Here is a 23,874-nt window from a genome sequence, read left to right as displayed (position 1 = left end):
TAAACTACAAGAGATACTAAGTGCTCAGATGTTGTTGTGTCCATCCCCTGACTTATACCTTTCAATAACCTTTTCTTGGATTGGTTGGAATGTACTTTAGTCTTCCTGCTGTAGTGGTCAGCCAGGAATGGACCTTCCAGAACCAGCAAAACGTAGGCTGCAATAATTTGAGACACACTCGCTGCTCTCAACTCATTGTGTGACCATCACCACTAGTTGTCGCCATCTCTTCCAGTTTCTTTTATAGGTGGTTTAACATTACGGCAATCTGTTCATTTTTGTGAATTTTTTTATTTAATTGCCATTATTATGTAGAAACCTTTTTCACTTTTTTACAAAGTGAATACTTTGTAGCGACGCTGTAGAGATGATTTTCAAAATAATAATGTAGTTAGGTGGGTTTTACTGAATCAGAGCACATGTCTGGTTTAAGACAATCACATTGTGTTGACCTTGTGACATAAAATGAAGCAGGCGGTGTGTGGACGTTCGGTGTGTACCTGCAGGCGTGGCCGAGTCCTGGTCCACCAACGGGATGTCATGGCTGACGTTCCTTCTCTTTCGAATCAGTGACAGCAATGAGCTGTAGAGGAAAAATAACGCAAAAATCTTAGAATAAAAATGCAATATTTGTATTAGAGCAGATTTTTTTTTTTTTTTTTTTTTTTTTTTTTTTTTTCATTCAAAATGCCCTAGAAAGACATGTTTGTTTCATTTGCACTGAAACAAAGTGGTTCCATTCTAGATTCTCAGATCTAGAATCATGTAAAATGACCTAATCTAGAAGTTTTAATTTTTTATTATGTTTCTATGAAAACATTTCATTGCAGTTTTTACATTATATAAGTGGATTCCTCAACAAGTGCTCAAATGCAGATGTTCAGAAAAAAAAATAAAAAATTTTAACCTGAGAGGGTTTGAGGTCGACTCTGGGGCCGCAGGAGGCAAGGGTGGAGGTGGAGGTGGAGGTGCTGGGGGAGGGTTGGTGGCAGCGTTCAGCTTCTTTTGAAGTTGCTCAACTGGCCAATCAAACACAGAATTACACAAAATATTTAGGAGCAGCTTCAAGTGTAGGAACAAGGGAATGAAGATAGTCCCATTTTTAACTAAAACTGGATCTTTGGAAAACTTAAGGATTTTTCTGCAACACAGACGGGAGGAGTTAATTTTCTCTTCATTGATGCTGCAAAATATATACCTGACTTCACTGTAAAAAGAAACTGGTTCACCCAACTTAATTGAATTGCTTCAATTGGTCACAAGTCATTCAATTAATTTTATTAAGTTTAATGGCGCCGTGCCATTGCAGGGGGTTGGGGTCGGGGGAGGAGGGGAGGGGAAGCGGTATGGATGAAAGGAAAAAAAAAAGTTACACAAAAGTGTTTCACTGTAAAGATGGCTTGTAGTTTGTTCTGCTGCAACCTAAAGTGAGAAATAAACTTCAACGGAGTTTGAAAATAAAATATGTATATAGGTTTATGTTATATGTATATAGTTGATTTTTTTTTTTCCTTTTTTGGGGGAGATTTTATTGTAATCCATATGGGGCCCAGAAAACCTTTGGGAACCACTGAGTCAATTGAACACGAAAAGGTAAGTTGTCATCACCATACCAAAAAACTAAGTGAGAATAATGTTAATAAAATGAACTACAGCCCAAATACACTTTTGTAGCGTGTAATACTACATGAATACCACAGCAGAATATGTTGTGCTTATGTCCAATACAAGCAAGCCTCCAACCATTTCCTGGGACGTCTGCAGCTACTCAAAGGCTAAAGCTGTCCTGTTGTTGGTGCTTTGTGGTGTAGCTTGTGTGCTGGACTCCAGTGACTCTCAGAGTTCACATTTCTTACGCGTCTTACCTGTAAACTGTAGATCTTTGACTTGCTGTTCAGCGTTAAAGCAGCGGATACGGCACGCCTCCTTTTCCTCTTCCAGGAGCTCCAGCTTCAGCTTTAATGCTGTTAGTTCCTTTAGTGTTTCACAGCTCTTTAGTTTTTCTTCCATCTGCTTGATCTGGTGACCAAACATAAACCATATTTATAGTCAGGCTAAAGAATAGTCACAAAATATAAAACAACTGTTTAATGAACTTTGGGTTAAGTGTTAACCAATATTAATTGTCATATTTTTCACCGCATAATAGGACTACTGTCTAATTAACTAATTTATCTAATGGGTGATGGAAGGTAACAAGAAAATATGTAAGAAGAGAGATAAAGCTCAAAGTTTTGGTTACATTAAAATGATCAATACCAGTTTTTGTTTTATTTTCAGATGCTGTAACTCATTTTTCTCACATTCCATATTAAATACCAAAAGAGAGAAGCCAGTTCACCTGCAGTAAAATGGGCCAGTTTGATTTGTAAAACTGTATCTCCTGAGAAAGCAGCTTTACTAAGCTAGTACCCTTTGGGCTGCAAAAGCTAAGTTAGCCAACAACAAGCTAACTTAAAGAAGCTCTTTATGCTAGTTTAGCTTGAAGAATTAAGAAAGAACCTAGCTTTTTTCTTGTCCTTTTGGACAAGAATTTAGCCTCTTATCTGTAAGAAGCTAAGTTCTTATAAATAACAGATAAGAACTTAGCTAGGAAGCTAAAGTTCTAATCTATAATTTGGTGTTCTTGCTCATGGATTTGAACTAAAACCATATCATTAAATCAAACAAATAACAAGATACTGTAAATATGCTTGTATTTCATTTTTCATTATTTGTTAGTTTTTACTACCGTTACAGTAGGGAGTTTTTCTGATTGATTCTTAGGACAACTATACACAATATAACGTTTTCCTTTCTAAAGAATTGTAACAGCCTTACATTATCCATAGACGTTGACTGATGTGAAACTAGCTTTAGATGACAAGCTACCAGCCCTAAATCTCTGCTGACAGCTTCATTATCCTAACAGTTTATATGTTTATATGTTTTTACATGTAAAAAAAACAAACAAACTTCTAAACAAATTTTAAGAAGACAAAGTTCAACATATGAAAACAGTTTCCATTTTCCAAGCGGGTTAGTTTGTGTGGAAACTGTTTCGCAGTTCGGATCGGACCTGGTTCTGATGCTGCAGCTTCTGGGTCTCCATCTGTTCAGTCAGAGCGGCCACCTGACTGACCACATCCTGCAGAGCTGGGCTGGGCATGCAGCTCTGCAGGAGGATCTGACTCTGCCTCTTCAGTTTTGTCTGTTCGACCAGCATCTGAACACACCAATAAGTGAATAACAGCAGCATAAAAATATAGATGAGACTGATGAACACAACGCTGCAGATGAGAAAAGAGCATGGGCTCACGTCTCTGGCAAAGTTTTCTGCTTCTGTCCTCAGGTTCTGCTCCAGGTCCAGGGTTCGCTGCAAAGCTTCGTATTCCTCCACAGCAAACTGAGAAACTGATATTAAGACATTTACATTTTTCATTTTCTGTTAAACTATATATTGCTAAATCCCAATGAAAGACACCTCAGTCACTTTGTACAAGCAGCAAAGTCCAGCATGATATGAACACACTATGAACAATCAATAAACAGTTTTACTCTTTGCAAGAGTTCAAGGACAAGTGTATGGCTCTGAAACAAACAAATAAAAAGACCTCTCATGGTTTCATGCCATAAAGTGCTTTGGAAAAGTATTCATCCCCCTTTAGGATATCTGTCTACACACATAAATAAACTATATTGCCAAAAATATTTGCTCATCCATCCAAATTATTGGAATCAGGTGTTCCAGTCACTTCCATGGCCACAGGTGTATAAAGTTTAACACCTCGGCATACAGACAGTTTCTACAAACATTGGTGAACAAATGGGTCACTCTGAAGAGCGACCTATAGTGTGGGGTTATTTTTCAGGAGCTGGGCTTGACCCCGTCGTTCCAGTGAAAGGGTCTCTGAATGCTTCATCATACCAAGACGTTTTGGACAACTCCATGTTCCCAACTTAGTGGGAACAGTTTGGAGCTGGTCCCTCCTCTTCCAACCTGACTGTCCACAAAGCGAGGTCCATAAAGACATGGAAATGTGCAAATACAAATAAATACAAAATGTTTGCTTGGAATTTTAGAGATATGTTGTCAGTAGTTCATAGAATAAAAGAACAATGTTTATTTTATTCAAACATAAAGTTAGTTAATTTCATTTTAAGTTGCCTCTTAATCTTTTTTCCACAGCTGCATATGTATGTGGTTATTTCTACTGAGCTTAATGTATAATATTTTGTGCAGATGCCTCATATACAATTAAAATTTAAAAGCATTTAAATACAGCTTGTAAAAAAAAAAACTAAACTAAAAAATTACAAGAGGAGTGAATACTTCTGTGTTACTGATTTCAAATCTTCAATCACAGATTTGTCCACTCATAAATACCTCAATGCTATGAGTGCTGCTCTGGTAGTCAGAGAGTGAAAAGCCCTTTCTACAGACAGTAATATTTTAAACCGACTCTCAACCAGAGCTTCGAAAAACCTCTTGGATATTTCTGCTTTAGGTTCTTTTCATTTATTTATTTTTTAAATAGAGTCTTTGCAGTTCTTCTGCTTTCTGTTCGGGACTGAAGCTCATTTTTATGTGCGGAAGTTCAGACTGACTTATAAGTTTTCTAAAAATGTTTGCTCTGAAACCTCTGCGTCATTTATCACCCATCCAGAGCCACCGATCACCGTCTCTCTCCTTCACAGGCAGATGACTGCAAAGCGGAGCGGACGCACCAGGTGAAGGCAAAGATAATTATTTAGATGTTGACAGTGGCGATACTGTTGATTCAACAGCTCAGCTCTGGAACAGTGCATTTCGAAGAAACGTAACGTCACATGTCACATTCACAATTACACGTATTAAATAGAGAATGACCCCTGTGACTCAGGCCAACGTTCCCATAGCGCTTCATTTAGTGTGAATACAACATTTTCTCTCCACACTGTGTCCTTCTACTGTTGCCGTGGGTGAATGTGAATAAAGAGAGGAGAAAATGTTGAGCTATAGGTGACCCACGATATGTGTTCATAACAAAATAGGTAGTTTTCGCATATTGATTAAGTGAATAGTGTTTATTCCTTACCCTAATAGGGTGTACATCTTTTCACATGATTAATAACACTGCAGCGTCTCTGCAGCCTGGTCGGCTCTCTAACCTCTGCTGTAATGCTCCAGGAGCTTCTTTTGTTGCAGACGCTCGGCAATCAAATCCGTGTTGTTGCGTTTCTCTCTCATTAGCTGCAAAAAATTTTTTAAATGAAAACATTATGAAAGATCGTGAAATGGATTTGTCTCTTTTGTACATGTGTCACTATTTTTTTTTTTACAATATGGCCTCTTAAAGTGAAACCAGCATTAAAAGTCACACATTCAGTGGATTCACCGCGGACAGTTTTTGAAAACTTTTGCGAGCCCAAGTGGGAGAATATTTGACAGACTGTAATCCAAGAAGACTTACAGGTAAAAAAAAAAAAAAAAAGCAAAAGAAAACAAAAAGAAATATGGTTTAACTTTTGCTTAAAGGTGTGCACACCAAATCTAGTTACTGCAGCTCGTTTAAAGTTTTTTGCACCTGCCCTGAAACACATTAAGCTGTTTTTCAGTTGAACTGGGAAAATATTTTGAACACATTTTTTATGACACTAAAATGTGAAAATTTAACAGGATGTGTAAAATTTTGAGAGCCACAACACATAAGAAAAAAAGGAAGAAACGATTCAGCCACATTTCAAGAAAAACAAGTTCTTCTTTATGTGTACTAATAAAGCGGCAGTCTTTAGACGGGTGGACACAGGTGACAGAGTGTGATCCACTGTCTCAGTATCGAACGTCCTCTTCTCCCTGAAGAGACGATGCTGGACGATTTAAAAAGCTGTTTTTGAAAAGCGAGCCAAGCTGGCGTGTCGAGTCAGTCCGTTTCAATTATGACAAATATTTTCCTTACAGGATGCTGCAGTCAGTCAAATTAAACAAAGTATAAAGCAGTCAGAAATCTTATTAAACTTACTTCATCACAGGCGGTCTGTAGTTGTTGCCTCGTGGATTCAAGATTAGAGATGACTTGATTTTTTTCCTTAAGTGTCAGTTCCAACTTATTTTGTAGATCTGAAACAATAACAAATCAAACATCGTTTTTGGATTGTTGGTGATTTTAAACAAATATGAACATCAAGGTTTTCCCCCAGAAAACTTGCTAAGCCCGGTGGTTGGGCTCCAGGGCCGTCGTGTTTTTGAGTTAAAAAATGTTTAAAGTTGACAGGAAATACAAAACTACCACTTGATAATTATGTGTTATTGAAAGATTAATATATCAACACCAACTATAAAGTCTTAAAAGTGCAAACATTTTAAAAAGATCTAAATAAATAAGCAACGTTTAGCCTGGTGGGGGACAAGTACAGCCTGGTGGCCCTCTAGGCTCATAAAACACAGGGGGAAACCCTGAACATAATAATTTGGATGAAAATAATATTCATTTTCTTTTACTTGTCTGACTAGCATAACATCAGGTAATTCCCCTGCCACTGCCTTTTTATCTCTGCCCAGAAACCAGTCGATCCGGATGCTTTTAAAAATTGGTTAATCACCAGCTGTGATTGTGAAGTTAACCTTCTGCTTCAACACGCATGTAGTGGAAGGACGACTGGACTTTGTTTGCTCAGACTGAAGATACCAGCTTGTTCCAGAACTTAATTGGAGGAATTTTATTTTTCACTCGGAGCACCTTTATTTTGTCATGAACAAATTCATCTGCTACTACTTGCTTGGTGCTAACTGGCCACTTAACAAGCCCTGCTTCACAATGTCGGTAATTTTCTTAACTATTCCAATGAGACATACTGTTGCTGCAATAATGCTTTTCCGAATACTATTGCTTCTCAACACCCACAGTAGATTTCTTTTTCAGCATTCCCTTTAAATGATCAAGGATGTTCACCTTGTACTGTGGACTTTCTATAAAATGTTATTTTTTCCTATAAAGTTTGATCATGACCAATACTTTTAATCATTTCTAGCAGAGAAGTGGTTAAAAAAAAAACTTTTGAAAGTTTTGCTGAAGCTCAGATTTCTGGTCTTTGTTGGTTTTATTAAACATGAAGGTAATGCAGATTGATTCAAAGCCGAAGAAATGATCTACCTGAGATAAAGGTAGTGCAGTCAGCGGAGAGGCAAACTGTGGCAGCGGATTCTTGTTCCTCCTCTTCATCCCCAACTTTCTCCTCATCGTCGGCTTGCTCTTCTTCATCCAGATTGATGTCCTTGATGGTTTCCGGGCTGAGGTATGATATCATCATCATGCTCTTCCTCTTCAGAGAGCGGTTTTGACGCGTTAGCTTCCGTTGCAAAGAGAACACAAGAACAATGGTTGTTTGCATACTTTCTTCTATTTGTCACAATACAAAAGTGCAATCTCATTGTACTTTTATTTTCACATCAGGACAGTCCTTTGGACCATCAACACATTCCAGTTAGTCGAAAAAAAACCCCCAAATATATATATATATAAAGATCCTCACTCATATCATCAGAAGAATTCAAAAACCTGCGAACAGGAACTTATTTATTCAAGGTCCATTCAATCTATTTCAAACTTTCATCTAAATATTTAAACTTTCACTTAGTTTAAGTTTAATTCGACGCTTATTCCACATAAACTTTCCTTCCATATATACATTTTTTCACTCAGGATATTTAAGGTTGCTGACATATACAGTATGTATGTCAGTCATTCTTGATGGCAGAAGAGGCATCAGTACAGTAGTGCACATTTATCTCTGTAATTCTAATAATTGATGTGACTGAATTAAATGAGTTCAGTCGAGGCTCTTGTGGAACATTTTTAGCCGCGTTTCTCTTTGCGTTTTGTCTGTTTGACACGATGTTTAACTGTGAGAGTGATGACTGCACTTTTGAAATGTCGTCCACCCGTCGATCAAATGTATCAACAAAGCAAAGACCCTCAGCACAACCGTCATGAGGCTCATCTGAGGGAGGGTGGCGTAAATTATGCATCTAGATGTCATCTGAAGAAAGAAGTGGGGAAAAGGGAAAGGACACGAAAAAGTCCAAAAATAAATAAATAAAATAAAAAGCATTATCAATGGCGTCCTGTAGAGAGCGGATTGCAGCAAGTCTTCCTGTTGATGACACCCTTCAGACTGCATCTATTTTTTTTTTTCTTCCCTGAAACGCAATCAACAATACATAACGTGGAATTGCATTCTTTCAACAAAATTGAACAGCTCAGCACAGATGCCCATATAAATTACATACTCAGATGAATCCGGACTGACATCGCATTGGCTTGCTCTCTCCGAAGGTCACTATTATGAAGCAGCGGCCCCATCATCTTACCTTGATTACACAACGCCACAAAAACATTAAGCGTCAAAACCACATCTTCATCTTTCCGGTTTAAAATTGCTGTCCCCTCGCAGCTACTTTTTTGATTCGAATGTAGGAGTGTCGAGAAATTTCACTCAGTCTTGGTATCTTTCCAGGGTTCTAAGAAATATTTTTGCTAACCACATCGGATGTGAAGAGATTTAGTGTGAGTCTAATTTGTTTGTCAGTTTCTATGGCTACTCGGACCTTATGGACAGACTTTAGTATGTTTTGTGTAATGGTGACAACGCGATACGGAAATTTTAAGTTTGTAGTAAAAAATTTTTACAGTCCACTTATTTTTGTTGATCAGTGGGTTTAAATCTGAGCTCAATATCTGAATCTTATTATCTACAGACTTAAGGATTACATCATTTTGCCTCAACATTTAATGTTTTTGATCATGTTATTGTACTGTCTAACGCAGTAACAGACGTCAGCTGTGAATTCACCTGGCAACTTCACAAACTCAGTTTCTCTCTGCCACTGCTAACAGTGTGAAACATAAAAAATTTGAATGTAAAAATTCAATGTAAACTTTATTAAGAAAATATATTTATTCATTATTTATTTACTGTATATCCATAAACTGCTCTGGTACAGCTGTAGGAACTTTTGGATCATTATTGTGTGCTTTGTTTTTAACATGGGCTGCACTGTTGGTAGAGCTGTTGCCTTGCAGCAAGAAGGTCCTGGGTTCGATTCCCGGCCCGGGGTCTTTCTGCATGGAGTTTGCATGTTCTCCCTGTGCATGGTGGGTTCTCTCCGGGTTCTCCGGCTTCCTCCCACAGTCCAAAAACATGACTGTCAGGTTAATTGGTCTCTCTAAATTCTCCCTAGGTGTGAGTGTGTGTGTGAATGGTTGTGTGTCCTGTATGTTTCTGTGTTGCCCTGCGACAGACTGGCGACCTGTCCAGGGTGAACCCGCCTCTCACCCGGAACGTAGCTGGAGATGAACCAGCAACCCTCCTGACCCCATTAGGGACAAATGGTGAACAGAAAATGGATGGATGGTTTTTAACATAGGTATAGTTCCTTTTTCTTTCTTCATTTCCCTTCATTTTAGCATTGACTTGGGAGATAAGCGCTAATATGTGCCGTTAAATGGCTATTTCAAATATAAAAGTATCTTCTCAACACTGTGTGCTAATTAAAGTTTTATATTTGTGTTTTCTGTTCAGAAAAATATAACAAATCCCCTCAGATTAGATCCCCCTCCGACCCCCACAATCCCATTTTGATGAGGATCATATTTTTGCATTGAAATAATCACTTAAGGAAGAAGATAAATATCTTTGTGTATTTAATGTCTTCATGTTATGAGTCTGATATGTGTCTCTTGGATCAGGTACCGCCCTCCTGGTATCCCAGCCCTGTTTCCTGTCTGGGTTTTTATTTTGGTGTGACACACCAACATCATCACTGGGCCCCGTTTAAGTCCACCTTAAAAACCTTCTGGATACACCCCTGTCTCAAGGAGGCATTTTAATGCTTATATGAAACTGTATATTCCAGCGTTAATGCCTTTAAATATTCTAAATATGATGCTCTAAATTCAAACTTACTGAAGGACAAGAGTGTGGTTGGTAGAGGACGTATAGCAACATACAGCTGACTACAGTAATCAGAAGAACTGCAGCCAGGACGTCGCAAAGATTTTTCTGGCGAGACGCCGACTATTAATATACATTGTGGTTATTCTGTGAGAAGAAATAGCATTTTTGCAAATGAAGAGTAGACCAGTACTAGTTGGGAATATCACTAATATTCCTTCATGTTCTCACAAAACAAAGCAGCATGCAGTTTTGCCTATTTGTAGCAAAAACTGAAGCAATGAAACAAGCAAAGAAGAAAAGTTATTTATGGTTGGTAGTGAAACCTCCCCACCTTTCAGTGCTTTATACCTCCAGCATTTTCCATGTATGACAAGAATGTGCGCTTTCACCATCAGGCTTAAGGTGTGATTACAAAATAATTTTTGACATTATTATGCTTATCCGAAAGTATTGGACTGATTTATTTGAGGATTTTTTTAATGATCTGTCCGCACCAGAGGAATCAGTGCTATTTGAGAACAGATTTTTGTAGAACTGTCAGAAAATATTTAATTCTCCAGAGACATTAAATGGTTTACCACTGCAGTCAGCATTTGCTAAAATGTTTTTTTCTTTAATCGTTTTCGGATGATTTGCAAAGAATGTACTGTGATCAACGTCCTCAAAGCGTCGCCTCTGTGTCTGGAAATGTGTCATTACCTCAGAAATCCTACATAAGAGTAGAAATTTGTATTCATTTTTAGTAAACTGAGTTTTACCTTGGTGAGTGTAAATATCTAAAATATCTACGCTAAATATCCAAGCATTAAAAATGTTTAGGACTTTTTGAAAAATCTTTCTGTTTTTTTTTAATCTTGCATACTCTGACAATGTTTGAAAATTATACAGGTCAGGCGGTTTGAACTATAAATAAGTGACAATATTTATTCATAAACATTCATTCAGTTTTGTTTTTTTTACTGAACTTATTCCAGATTAATTATTAAATTTCTTTTCCAGATATTTGGGCATTTTAGGTTATGAATATTCCTCTTTTTGCTTTAATGTAGATGGATGTGTTCCCTAACATCTTTATTTGGTATCCTGTCTCAATCTCAAGGCTATTTTTTGTAGCATATAGTAAAAGGAAATTAGTTTTATACTGAAGAAGCCTGGTCGTATTAAATATTGGTAAATATGGTAAATATTTTGATAAAGATTTGAATGACAAAAAACATTGATTAAGATTTGTGTTGCAGATAATCGAATGTTCTGTTCTGAGATTGCTTTCAAATTTAGTCGTTTTCTAAAAAACTTCAGAATATTTTGGATTAGAGGCCAAACATCTTCACAAAACAAAGACTAGTTGCCTTTAGCTCTTAGAATTTAGTCACTTACCTTTTATAGTATATTTCTTATAATGGAGCTTTAATTTTTATTTTTGACAATCCAAATTAATAAGTTTGTCAAATTGTAAATGTTTTGTAATTACTTTTTTATCATCCTGCAGTGTGTACGTTTACTTTTATTTTTAAAGACATTTACGCACTAAAAATATTGATATGCAAAAAACCCCAAAACAAAAAAAAAACTGCTTTTGCCACCTACCACCTACTTTATAAGTGGGCTGATAAAAATTTTACTTTCCATAAATAAAAAAGATCCAGACAAGCAGAATGAAAAGTCACAGAAATTTAACGTATAGCAAGAAAAAAAAAACAAAAAAACAAAAGAAGCTGAAAAACAAAAAGCCTAAAACTTGACCTTCACCATAATTCACCACCAGTCTCCCACTACCCCAAATTTGGCCCAGCTAGGTGGACTGTAGTGGCTTTTGTACAAAAATTGAATAAGAAATGATTACAGTTATAATCTCTGCACCGGTGGGCTACAAAATCACTATGTGCTGGCTGCCTCACACTCAATCACAGCCCACAATGGGAAGCGTCCAACAAGGTTGCTTTGAGATGTGCTGCTGACGGCGGCGCTGCTGATTGCAACATGTTTGATTCAGTGGAATAATCTTCATGTCAACACACTGACCATAGTGCCATCCTGGGAGGCTTCTTTAATGTGTTGTGGAGGATTCATTGAACCCAGACTTGAGGTAAACAAAGACATGAGTTAGTTGATTACATTATTATTATTATTATTATTATTTGGTCATATTGTCTTAAAACACATTTCTGTTAGGGGTGCACCAATTTATCGGCCGGCCAATTTATCGGTGCAGATTTCCTTAATTGTGGGAGATCGGTGATCGGCCAATTTTTATTAAGAAGCCGATCTTATCCACCGATTTTATCTAGCTAGGCGAAGCTCTAAGTATCAACCTCTGTCCTCTTTTGCTCTTTAAGGAAGGTTTGACTGACAGACTGACTCACCAAGTTCTGTCTGCATGTTTATAATTAACAATAGTGACCCCACTGTTGCCAACTCAACAACTTTCTTGCTATATTGAGCAACATTTCAGACAAAAAAACATTGGTATCGGCCAAAATTGGAATCGGCAGGTTAAGCTTTTTAAAGGATCTCTAAAACTGCAATCGGAGCACACCTGATTTCTGTTCATTAGATTTATATTAGTGTGACACAAAACTGAAGCAGCACATCTGTGTAGGGATACTGTGCACCTTTGAGGCCAGGGCTTCAGCACTTTCTCTACACATCCTCTCGATCTCCAGGTCCTCCTGAATGGCGCTGACTTCCTCGATGACTCTCTGAGACACTGAAAAATCACAGATTGTTTCATTAACATCAGACATCATGAAACGTTGAACGTTTTTTTCTGCCGTTATCAGTGGATGTTTTTAACACCTTATCCTGAGGGGGTTTTTCCCCCACACTGCAAAACGTTTCAGTCACAGTAAAGCAGTGATATTAAATCTAATATTGAAATAAGAAAGCGGCGTAATCATAACGATTGGGAAATAAAAGGTCATTTTTGTTTAACGCTCTACCTGAAATAAGAGGCACAGAGCAGACCGACTGGTACATTTTAATATGGCAGGTGCTGCAATGGCTTTTTGGTTGCCCATCTGTCCAATAAAATGTTACAGAGTAACACAAAATTGTCAGAAATTAAATTTAATTCTTAGTGAAACTGATTAGAAAACAGTTTACGTTTCCTTCCTTCATTCTTTCCTTCCTTTCTGAATTTCTTAACTCCTTCTTTCCTTCCTTCCTTCCCTCAATCAACAACAACCTTTTTCTGGAAGACACTGGATGACATACAATAGACAGTTTCAGTATTCAAATGTTTACTGTACCCAAGGTCCATTTACCAGAAGCGTATGGATGCGTTCTGCATTAAACGAACAAGAACTGATGCTAACTTGCGAAGTCTGTTAAGTCTAACAATGGAGTCTTTGTTACTATGTGCTGGCGGCTGTAAATTATTTTAATTTTAGTGCGTGAGTACCAGAATCTGTTGGAAAACGTGGAGCGCCATAGAATCCACGCTGACGGATGTCCAGTTGGACGTTTCCCGTCGGTGATGGTTTTAGGGGTTGGCATGTCATGTGGTGTTGGTCCACTGGGTTTTCTGACTTCTATATTCACTGCAGCCATCTAGCAGAAAATATTACAGGACTCCACGTTTCCTTTTGCTGACAAGCTTTTTCATTTTCCAGCAGCTCTTGGTGTCAACCCACACTGCCAAACACACCAAAAGCTGTTTCCAGGGTAACTAAGCTGCCAGGGCATTACTAAGCCTGACTGTCCAGCAAACTGGCCTTCCCTGAACGCCATAAAGACTCTATGGGGTTTAGTCAAGAGAAAGATGAAGGACACCAGACCTCAGAATGAAGATGACTTGAAGGCAGGAGGCTGATCGACTCCGTGCCACAGAGGATTGACGAGATAATTATCACAAAATCTCAGTTCACTAAGTGAAATGGTTTCCAAGCCTTTATTTTAATCATTAGGATTTTCCACTTACCGGTACATATAATGAAAACAAGAGATTTCATTTCCTTTGAAGACTTAAAAAAAAGCACATTAGGCCAATAAAATGTAAATACAGATATGCGGGCTTTACGAAAACCATGTTGAATACCTGCTTCAATCTAAAAGATTCAAACCTCATCTAAACATATTGGAGGAGAAAAGAAGAAGAAGAACGATATCATTTCAACCATGATATTCTGGTGCTTTCGAAGCCAACAACACTCCAAACCAGAAACTGGTTCATCCCAAGCAGATGAGCTCAGCTCCATGTTCAAACCTCTACACTCTGCACAACAATAACGCAGCCAGACAAACACCAACAAGCAAACTTATCCAGTTAAGAAATGTTCATTTAGAGTGACGCTTAAAGTACTGTTGGACATGGCAACCAGGAGCTACAGGTGAAAACTTTCATGGTTGTGGGTGTTTCTCTGCTGAATGCACCATGTTGCCTTGCAGCAAGAAGGTCCTTGGTTCGATTCCCGGCCCGGGGTCTTTCTGCATGGAGTTTGCATGTTCTCCCTGTGCATGGTGGGTTCTCTCCGGGTTCTCCGGCTTCCTCCCACAGACCAAAAACATGACTGTCAGGTTAATTGGTCTCTCTAAATTCTCCCTAGGTGTGAGTGTGTGTGTGAATGGTTGTGTGTCCTGTCTGTCTCTGTGTTGCCCAGCGACAGACTGGCGACCTGTCCAGGGTGAACCTCGCCTCTCGCCCGGAACGTAGCAGGAGAGGAACCAGCAACCCTCCTGACCCCATTAGGGACAAGGGTGAACAGAAAATGGATGGATGGATGAAAACATATTTTAAATTCATTTCCCTTTGAAATTGGACGATTTTCCCCACTGCTGCCTCTGCTTAATTGGCCGATGTGAAAGACCGGTTGATCCCAAACTGCCTGGGTCAGAAAAAAAACGAGGCATTTGAAAAATTCCACCGTCTTAGTCGACCTAATTGATCTCCATCGTCTTCATGCTGCCATTGTTCCTCTTCTGTCAAAAATCTGCCAGCATTTTAGATGATTCTTTTAAATTAGAGAAGCCGTCAAAATCCTTTGTCAAGACAAATTTTTATCAGTTCTAAAATTTTCAAAGCATTTAAGAAAAACAGTTTAGATAAGTACAATTCCCTCTGCATTGTTACCAAACAATCATCTCATTATGGGTCTCAACTGGTCTAAAATGCTGCTTAATCAATAGGTAGTAAAATTCATGATCATATCATATCATATCATATCATATCATATCATATCATATCATATCATATCATATCAGTGTGTTGCAAAGATCAACCCTATAAAAAATAGAACCTATATAACAAAAAATAGGTGTAAATAAATTAACAAAATAGAGAGAGGGTATTATACAATATTATATTTTTATAACTTAGACATTTGGGTATATTTTTATTTTTCAATCCAGTATCAGGCTTCACATGTTAAAAAACTTTACAAATTACTTGACGGTAAATTTGCTATAAACAGTTGAAAACTGAAAGGTATTTGTACAGCAAGAAGTGTTTTTTTTTTTTTTTTCCTCCAGAGGTAGCAGCACTGGTGTGATCTCTGCTATCAACATGAATTTGTTTCCACAGCTTCGCATACGCACTTCAAATGTTTTGCCCCCGCCGTTTAATTTTCCAAGCCGACTCCCCTTACAGGCTGAATGCTTTGCTGTGACCACTTTTGTGAAGGCAGATTTTGAAACAGGGCCCCACATGTCAAAAGATGGAGCAAATAGTTTGCCTTTGTGACGCTGACAGTTGTGTGGATTTTCATTTGAATAAATCTGGCATGTGCCTGTGTGTGCAATGATTCTCCAGCCCAAACACATATTGTGTTTGACTTACACATTAATAGAGGCTGCCTCACTGTGCCAAGCAGCTGCATATTAGGGCCTATTACGTGATTTCATAGCTCTTAGAAAATTGCTCCTATTCACAGCGAATCGGCTGGGGTGGGGCAGCGGGGCTGGTGAGGGCTGGGAGGAGGGGGAGGTAGAAGGACAGGAGGAAAAAGCCTGCAACACACAATCATGCCTTTTCAACCGGAGATGGCAAGGTTGATGACAACATGACCATTGTGTTATAATGATAACACCACAAAGGCATCTGCCCTGCTCATCAAGGCTTCACAGAGGCTGCAGATACAATTTAATTCACTGCTCTGTTGGCGGCGCTGATACCATTATGCAGCGCGTTGGCACAGGGGGGGTAATCACTGTCTTTCTTGAGAGCAAAATAAAAAAAAAAAAATAAAAAAAAAAGACAAGCACAAAAAAAAAACATAAATAAGGGAGAGAAAAAAGATGGAGTGACGATGATGACGATGATGATGATGATGATGATGATGGGGAAGCCAAACTTACAATTAAGACTTCCAATTCGGAGGTGTCAGAGCCCCCCTGTAGACTCGCGCTCATGCACTTGCAACGCTTAAAGTACTGTTTATTTACCATGGCTACCAGTAATTATAATTAACATATCATTCAGTCGTAAGTGTATTTTCATCGGTGGCTCGGTCTGACCACTGTGTTGTTGAAACAGACAGACAGGACAGCTGAAGAAGGTTGAGCAATGAAGACTGGATGCTAAGTGCTTTCGCGCGGACTGGTGTGGACAGCGCCGCCGTAACGTAGATATCACCCTGCACTAGTGGTGTTCATCAATCTCTTAATTAGGTGTCACCATGGCAAAGGAATTGCCCACATCAGTGGCACTAATGCTTAATTTCGTCTTTGCTCGACCGTAGTGTTTAATTAGTTTAATGGCAGGGCAGGACTCTCTATGGGCGCTCTCGTGCGAGCACAGCTTTAAACATTACGCCAATTTGTAATAAATAACTATCTTTGCGTTGATATTTCAACATCAAGAAACGGAAAGTCGACCTAAGAAATATCGCTGGATAAAAGGTAAGTGTTTATTTGCATATTGGTGAGTGAAGTAAATACTTGGTCCTATTTTCTTAAGAGAAACTCTCTAAATACCTTCGTTTTCTTAGCTGCTGCTTGGGAACGGTCAGCTTCGGTTCCCTCCTCCGGTGTTTCTGGTAGGTAGAGGGCTGGACTCTAGGTGGACTGTATTTCTTCCTTAGCCACTCTTTTGTTTCCATGGTGACATGTTTGGGTAAACACCATGCTGGAAGGCACACTTACGAACCATCTTCATTGTTCACATCCAACTTTGCAGTACTGTACGGCGCCTGGTCCTGCCCACTGCCCTTTCATTCAGTGAGGTTGTCTTGATCACTCTGACAGCATAAGGCTTCCACCTCCAGTCTGTTTGTCTTCAGGCCGTACAAAATCCTTCCCTCTTTGTTCAAACAGAGTAAGTCTGATTGTCTTGGTCTCATCTCAACACAGCATTTCATCTCAAGCATTCTCTGAATCGTTTTTGATGTTTAGTAGCAAGCTCAAGATAGCTGTGAGGTTTAAACAAATAAGATGTTTGGGGACCAAGTGACCGTACCCAGACAAAATGAGAACACAGGGTTCAGCTAGAAGGCCTGGAAACACACATCTGTTGGCATTTAGGTCTTTTATGAAATCAGACATGTCTGGAGGGAGCTACTTCTGATGAATGTCCATCTGAGGAAAAAAAAAAACAAAACAAAAAAACCCCATTTTGTTTTCCTTTAGGGCAAAGCTAGATTAACTCTTTGCTAAGTTGCAAAGAACTCAAATAGAATGTGTTCAGAATTAGCAAAATGGTTCCTTTTGTTCAAGATTTGCTTTGGGAGCTAGACTATGGTTTCCAAAAGGCAAAGTTGAATTGCTTCAACAAATCAAGTTAAAATACTGAGCAGCATCTGCTTTGCATCACCTGGTGCAGTTTAAAGGTTGATACATTAAAAAGGGTAAAGCGGAGCCTCCACGAGAAAAACATGACTTTGACATCAGGCAATGTGAAAAATATTTACTTTGTACATATTCTCAGCACCTGTGGCAAATAGATAATAATAATATTTTGTATTATGAGTTATGCTAAGCCTTTGTTTCATGGTGTGAGGTAAAAGTTTGGGTTTGATAACATCAATGTCCACTGAATAAAATTCAAGATTTTAATTATTAATCTTGGAACACAAAAAAATATATTTTGTTAAACTATAAAACAAAATACGAAATTTGTGTCACATATTGAAACCTGTGCATGAGATGTTCTGTAGAGACCACGATAGCGCCTGTTGGATGTTTTTCTTCATAACCATTAATACATGTGAATTGTTTTTGCAACTGCATTACCTGAGCAATATTAGACATTCTGGCAACTGATTAGGAGTCTAAAAAGGTAATTTATTTGTCACAAGATGGAAGAAAAGGAATGAGATTATGCAGATTAAAAAAATTAACACTTTTCAGCATAAGTCTTCCAGTGCTCAGGTCAAACAATGTACCAAAAAAAAAAAAAAATACCAAGAAGATGTATTGCAATGCATATCTCACAGAGCGTCCCTTTGACTCTGCAAAGATTTAAATTTTTTTTTTTTCCAAAATTGAAATTACACTTCTTTTTAGTGCCCTCTACTTCTGATTACAATTTGTAAATCCCTCAAAATGAATTATGTCAACTCCAAAATGTGGGATATTTAAATGTCAAAAGAGCCTAAAATCTAAAACACTGTGCAGCCAAGACCTCTACTGGTGGCAGCAGAAACGACTCACCCATCTGGAACTCAGCGAGTTTCTCCACAGCCTCGTTTCTCTCCCTCTCCAGCTTTTGCCACTTTTAGAGGAAAACGAGAGACAGAGTACGTTTCAAAAACAACGTTAATTTTAAATCAACTGACAATTTATTAGTAAACCAATGATAATAGTCAGGAAAACATTTTCTTTACAGTAAAACTAAGAGGAGTGTTTTTACTGCTATTTTTCCAAAATCGTTTTACTTCAAGCCTCTCAAGAAATTGTTTAATGTGAAATTGCACAATCTAAATCACACTGACTGAAAAAAAGAAATAATATTGTGAATTATGGACAAAATGTAAAGTTTAAATGATCTGCAGATCCTTAAAAAAAGACAATCAAGTGAGCTAATTGTGTCGGTTTCCTCTGTATGAGTTATCGTGGTGATCTTCTTGGATGAAATGAAAATTCCCTGTAAATCTGTACTGTACACACAGTCTTTAAATCTGTGGATATGTTTCATCACAAGACCTTAACTTTCTTCACCCACAAAAGGTTTATTTTAGGGGCTTTACTTTTCAGCTAGGTTTCCCATTTGTGCTTGGTTTTACAAACAATATATCATGGAATCTGTGACGTGCAAAGTTTTTACACTTGTGGTTCGATTCCAATCATTTCAAAAGTTTGCTAAGGCAACATGATTTTTATATTATAACCGTAGATGGTTGGTTTTTCCCTCATCATTGGCACGAATGCTCAATTTTCTCTTTGCTCATCTGTAATGTTTAATTAGTTTAACAGCATAGCACTTCATAGGGGCATTTTTGTGTGAGTGTAGCTTTAAACAGTTTAACAATTTGAATTAAATAATTATAAATAGATGTTTTCAAATTGAGAAACAAACAACCCTAGATAAAACGTAAGTGCTGATTCGATCCCCACACAAACATTGAATATTATTGAAGGAACCATCACCATAACCATAGATCATTACAAAGTAAATTATTTTCCAAACAATTCCTTCTCTGTACCAAATGATGTTTTTATAGGAGCATTACTTCCTGGTTTCACTGCCTCTCCGTCAATAGGTGCAATGCACTCAGTAGGTCTAATGCTAAATAGTTTTTTAGAACTTGTACATTTTAGAACGGCTTCAGTAACGTTACATTTAGTCTGTTTTAATAAAGCTTTTAGGTAAAATACATTAAAAAAAAAGACAAAATAGTGTTGTTGTTTTTTGCAAGTATCAAAAATATTACAGATTCATTTTTATGCGTTCAGCTTCTGAACAGAAATGTTATCACAGAAACATGTTCTGATTTTCACTATAGTTTTGCTACAGATTTAATTGTTCGCCTGCAAAGTAGGGATGCATCGATTTATTGGTGTCGATTTCCCTAAAATAGGGAAATCAGTGATTGGCTGATCTTAACCACTGATTTTATCTACCTTGGCAGAGGTGTTTAAATCAACTGTTGTCTTCTTCTGCTCTGCTGTGAAAGAGGTTTGAGTAGCAGACCGGCTCACCAGACCAGGTCTGTATGTTTGCAGTTAATAGTCATCTCACCGTTGGCAACTCATCAACTTTCTTAAAAAATTGGGATCGGAGAAAATCGGAATCGGCAGGTCAGGATTTTTAATAGATCATTAATCAGTCAGAAAACTGCAATCGGTGCACCACTACTGCAAAGCAAGCACCTTGCCATTGTTAGTAGAACCACATACCAAACTGTCAATATCTGAACACTTACGGTTCCATCTGCAGTTTCCTTCTCCTCCTCCTCGTCCTGCTGTGCCTCATCTTCATGCAGCACTGTGGGAAGTAAAGGATGCCAGTAAGCCATCCTCGTCACAATGATAAAAACTTCTGTAGGAAACCCAGTGCTAACATCTTGTTTAAATAGATTTAAAGGGACACTCATGCATCATGTGATAACTTCTCAGCAAGCCATACTTGTGACTCATGTCTCAAAATAATTATAGGACAACGGGCATGGCCGTGAGGTAGAAGGTCAAGTTTGACTCTGCTCCTCACAATGATTCCAAGAATCCTCTTTTAAGAAAATGGCTGAACGCTCCAACAGTAATAACAGACCGTGATTAGAGTGCAAAAACTCCAGACCCTGGAAGACCAGAGCAAAGATAACGTCAGGAAAAACCACGCAATCTAAGTTGACAAACTTTGGGCTGCAAAACGTGGAGCTTATCACAAACCAGACTAGCAAAGATGTTAGCAAGGAGTCGAGCTTTAGCAGTGACGCTGGCAAGGAGCTAACAGCTAGCCAGGATGAAATGAATAAGCCACCCGGCGACAAAGCAGAGATAATGGCAGCAATGAAGAACATAAAGTTTTCTGGACGATTTGATGGCATTATGACAGCCATGGAAATGAAATTTCATCATTAGATTGGTGAATCTAAGATGTCTGTGGATTTTTGGACAGTTTGGGTAGCAGACTTATCGGATTCTTGAAAGAGCTCATCGCACAGGACTGAAAAGAAACGCAGAAGCAACCCCAAGAACGGTAATTACTAGGTTTCTTAGCTATCGACAGCAAATATGATATTCAGAGCCACCAAGTAACGATACATATCCTAACAAACGTGTTAAACCCAAGACCCACAGGCCAAATCTGACCCGCCATAACTACAGTAGAGGGTCACAATTCACTGAACTTTAAGATAACAGTCGTGTCCTTAAATATCATTTTATCAATCAAATCAATTCAGTAAAAAAATGGTACATTTTAAGAAGTACTAATCGAATTCAGGAAAAACTGTAATATTTGAACAGGTAATTTTATCAATACATTCTGCCACAAGCAGCCCAGTGAGGGCATTCAGGATGTCGATGCGGCCCGAAATGAAAACACATTTGACCCCCCCACTCTCAAAGAACCAATGAGTGAGATTTGTCACCACAGAGGTTATAAATTAGAGAGATATGTCATTCTTCAGGGGTCCATCTTACAAGAAGATCTGAATTTAGTAAGTCTGTGGTCTCAACACAGATGATTATAGTTTCTTCATAAATATTTTTCTTATACTTTCATCCATGGCAGAAATCTACATTATTTGGAGTAACTGTGTTCTGGACCCCACTCTGTAGTCAGGTGCTAACCAAACACACCAGAAGCAGAGAAACCATCTGTGACTTTAGCGCCCGTTTAATTTAAAACATTTTTTTTAGCATTATTATTATTTGTAATGCTGTCTTAGATTAAATCGGTTTTACTCAAAACATAGTTAGACCCACACATTCTTGCTCTCATTCTTTGGGTCTTGTGCTGACAAGTGGCATTGAGTGTGAATAAGAAAACTAATGATGTGATTAAGTTCCTTTTTTTACTTCAGGCTCAGAGCATCGTCTCTCTGTACTGAAATCTAGGTTTCTCTTCCTGGACTCGTCCAACTAATGACTGAAATGTATATTTCCCAACTCTGTCCTGTATTGTCATACTTCAAACCTCCCAGTTTAACCTAATCGATAAACTTTGGGACTTTCTTTGTTCACCTCTGCTATTTCTCTCTCAAAACGAATCAACAAATCATCTGCCTCTGTTTAGTTCTGTCCTCTACGTCCTCCACCCTCATGCCAATTAACTTCCTGTCTTTTTTGACGTCATCAATAAATCTCACTTTTGGTCTTTCTCCCGTCTTCCTTTGAAGCTCCTCCATTCTTATGTCGACATAATCACTGTCTCTCCTCTGTCCAAACAGTACAGCTATGTAAAGAGACCAACCACGCAACTAACAAACAGCTTTTTCCCAAAAGCTGTGAAATCTCTCTGCTCCCCTGCAGACACACCGTCACCCTTATGCTGCACCTAAATAACTGATTAAGACTTTATTTATTCATCTATTTATCACAGAGGGTTCCACTCCAATTTCCAATCCAAATTTGTTCTCGAAACATAATGACGAATCAAAACCTTATGTCTTTTGTCTTTCTGACACCAAAGAATGTCAAGTAACTTTCAGCAAGAAAGTTACTTTCTTTCTCCACAGGAGAGAACAACAACAACAGTTAACCAAACTATGGCAAAAGGGAAACAGAAAGTGTGCTGTTCTGGAAGATTTACCTTTGTTTGGCACGTCTATAATATTCATGGTCAGTCCCTCTGCAGCCATGATGAGAAAGTCTTGAACTCACCGGAAGCGAGTTCCTCACTTGCGACACACCAGCAAACAGAAGGCAGATAAGGAGAGTGGGATGGGATTATGGTAGACTACAGTCCAAGTGCAATAAAATGCAGATTGTACCTCCGGATCGCTTAACCATCGTAAGTAATGTGAATCACTGGTGCAAGGAAGTACATCCCCTTCCAGTGCTAGAAGTTTAGTGAAAACCAGTGATTTGGTGTCTAACCTGGTAGTCCAACAGTCTGAATTAAGGAGGTGTGTGTGAAAAATCCACTGCTCCACCTGCTGCTTCAACAAGGTTTAAGAAGAAAAAAACATTAGCCAGGAACTGCTGATCAAGCACAATGATAGGATCGGGAGGGTCTTGAATTTTTCATGCAGTGGTACAGAAGAGGACAAGGTAGAAGATCAAAGTTAATCTAATTCTACAAAAATTGGGTAACACTTTATTTGCCGGGGTGTGCATAAGACTGACATGACAGTGTCATAAACACAACATAACATCTGTTGTGAACATGAAGGAGTCTTTATGAATGTCATTCAGTAAATAATGACAATTTTAATTCACGTTCTATGCAGTTTTTCAAAGAACTTTGCATGAAAAGGGTCAGTAATGACTGAATAATGACAATTTCACACTTTTAATAGACTTTTAATGCAACTTTTAATGCAACTTTTGCATTAAAACTGCCGTTATTTACTGAATGACAATTCATTACAACAGTCATAAACATTCATAAAGACTCTTTCATGTTCACAAGTTACGTCACTCTTATGCACACCCCTTCAAGTAAAGTGTTACCAAAAATGATGTTATTATTACGATCATGATGATGCCTGGTATATTATACCAAGTGTTTACTTTTTGAAAGCATGGCTTGACAAAGCTTTCCATTTTGAGTGCTACTTTATGATAAAAAGCTGGAACATAAGCTACACATGGAGTTTCTCTGGGTTAAAACAATGTTAATACTATAGACAACTGTGCAGGGAACAGACATAGAAATGTTGTGTTTTGGTTGAGATCTAAAATGGGTTCCTGTGGTGCTGGTTTAAGAATGGACTGTTTTAAAGGGGCTGGATCAGAACCGGACAACTTCAGAAGACCTACCGTCAGCTGGTGAATCAGGTCAAAGCAGAAAAAGTTCCCAGAATCCCATAAAGATTTATTGACTATATGTAACATGTACACATTTTTAAAAGTCTTCGCAATATAGTACAGTCCAGTATTACCAGATCTGACCTAATTGATAAGTTCAAAGGTCGAATACTG

The 23,874-nt window shown here is 38.2% G+C and overlaps 1 protein-coding gene across 1 annotated transcript in view; it reads right to left on the bottom strand.

Annotated features, from left to right (window-relative positions):
• The window catches only part of shtn1 (shootin 1), a 29,039-nt gene extending 6,410 nt beyond the window's left edge, over positions 1–22,629 (bottom strand). Inside the window, exons 1-12 of the mRNA XM_044136719.1 lie at positions 22,541–22,629; positions 20,211–20,272; positions 18,499–18,559; positions 12,528–12,622; positions 7,113–7,308; positions 5,982–6,079; positions 5,131–5,212; positions 3,299–3,393; positions 3,059–3,205; positions 1,866–2,019; positions 908–1,019; positions 501–583 (exon numbers count right to left, since the gene is read on the bottom strand). Of these exons, the coding sequence (XP_043992654.1) occupies positions 501–583; positions 908–1,019; positions 1,866–2,019; positions 3,059–3,205; positions 3,299–3,393; positions 5,131–5,212; positions 5,982–6,079; positions 7,113–7,308; positions 12,528–12,622; positions 18,499–18,559; positions 20,211–20,272; positions 22,541–22,589 (1,234 nt within the window). The 5' untranslated portion in view covers positions 22,590–22,629. The remainder of the gene's footprint in view (positions 1–500; positions 584–907; positions 1,020–1,865; positions 2,020–3,058; positions 3,206–3,298; positions 3,394–5,130; positions 5,213–5,981; positions 6,080–7,112; positions 7,309–12,527; positions 12,623–18,498; positions 18,560–20,210; positions 20,273–22,540) is intronic.
• Between the last annotated feature and the right edge of the window lie 1,245 nt (positions 22,630–23,874).

Source organism: Gambusia affinis, linkage group LG13 (genome assembly GCF_019740435.1).
Source record: "Gambusia affinis linkage group LG13, SWU_Gaff_1.0, whole genome shotgun sequence".
Classification (NCBI taxonomy): Eukaryota; Metazoa; Chordata; class Actinopteri; order Cyprinodontiformes; family Poeciliidae; genus Gambusia; species Gambusia affinis.
Note: the sequence above shows the minus strand (reverse complement) of the source record. Positions and strands in the feature narration are given on the sequence as shown.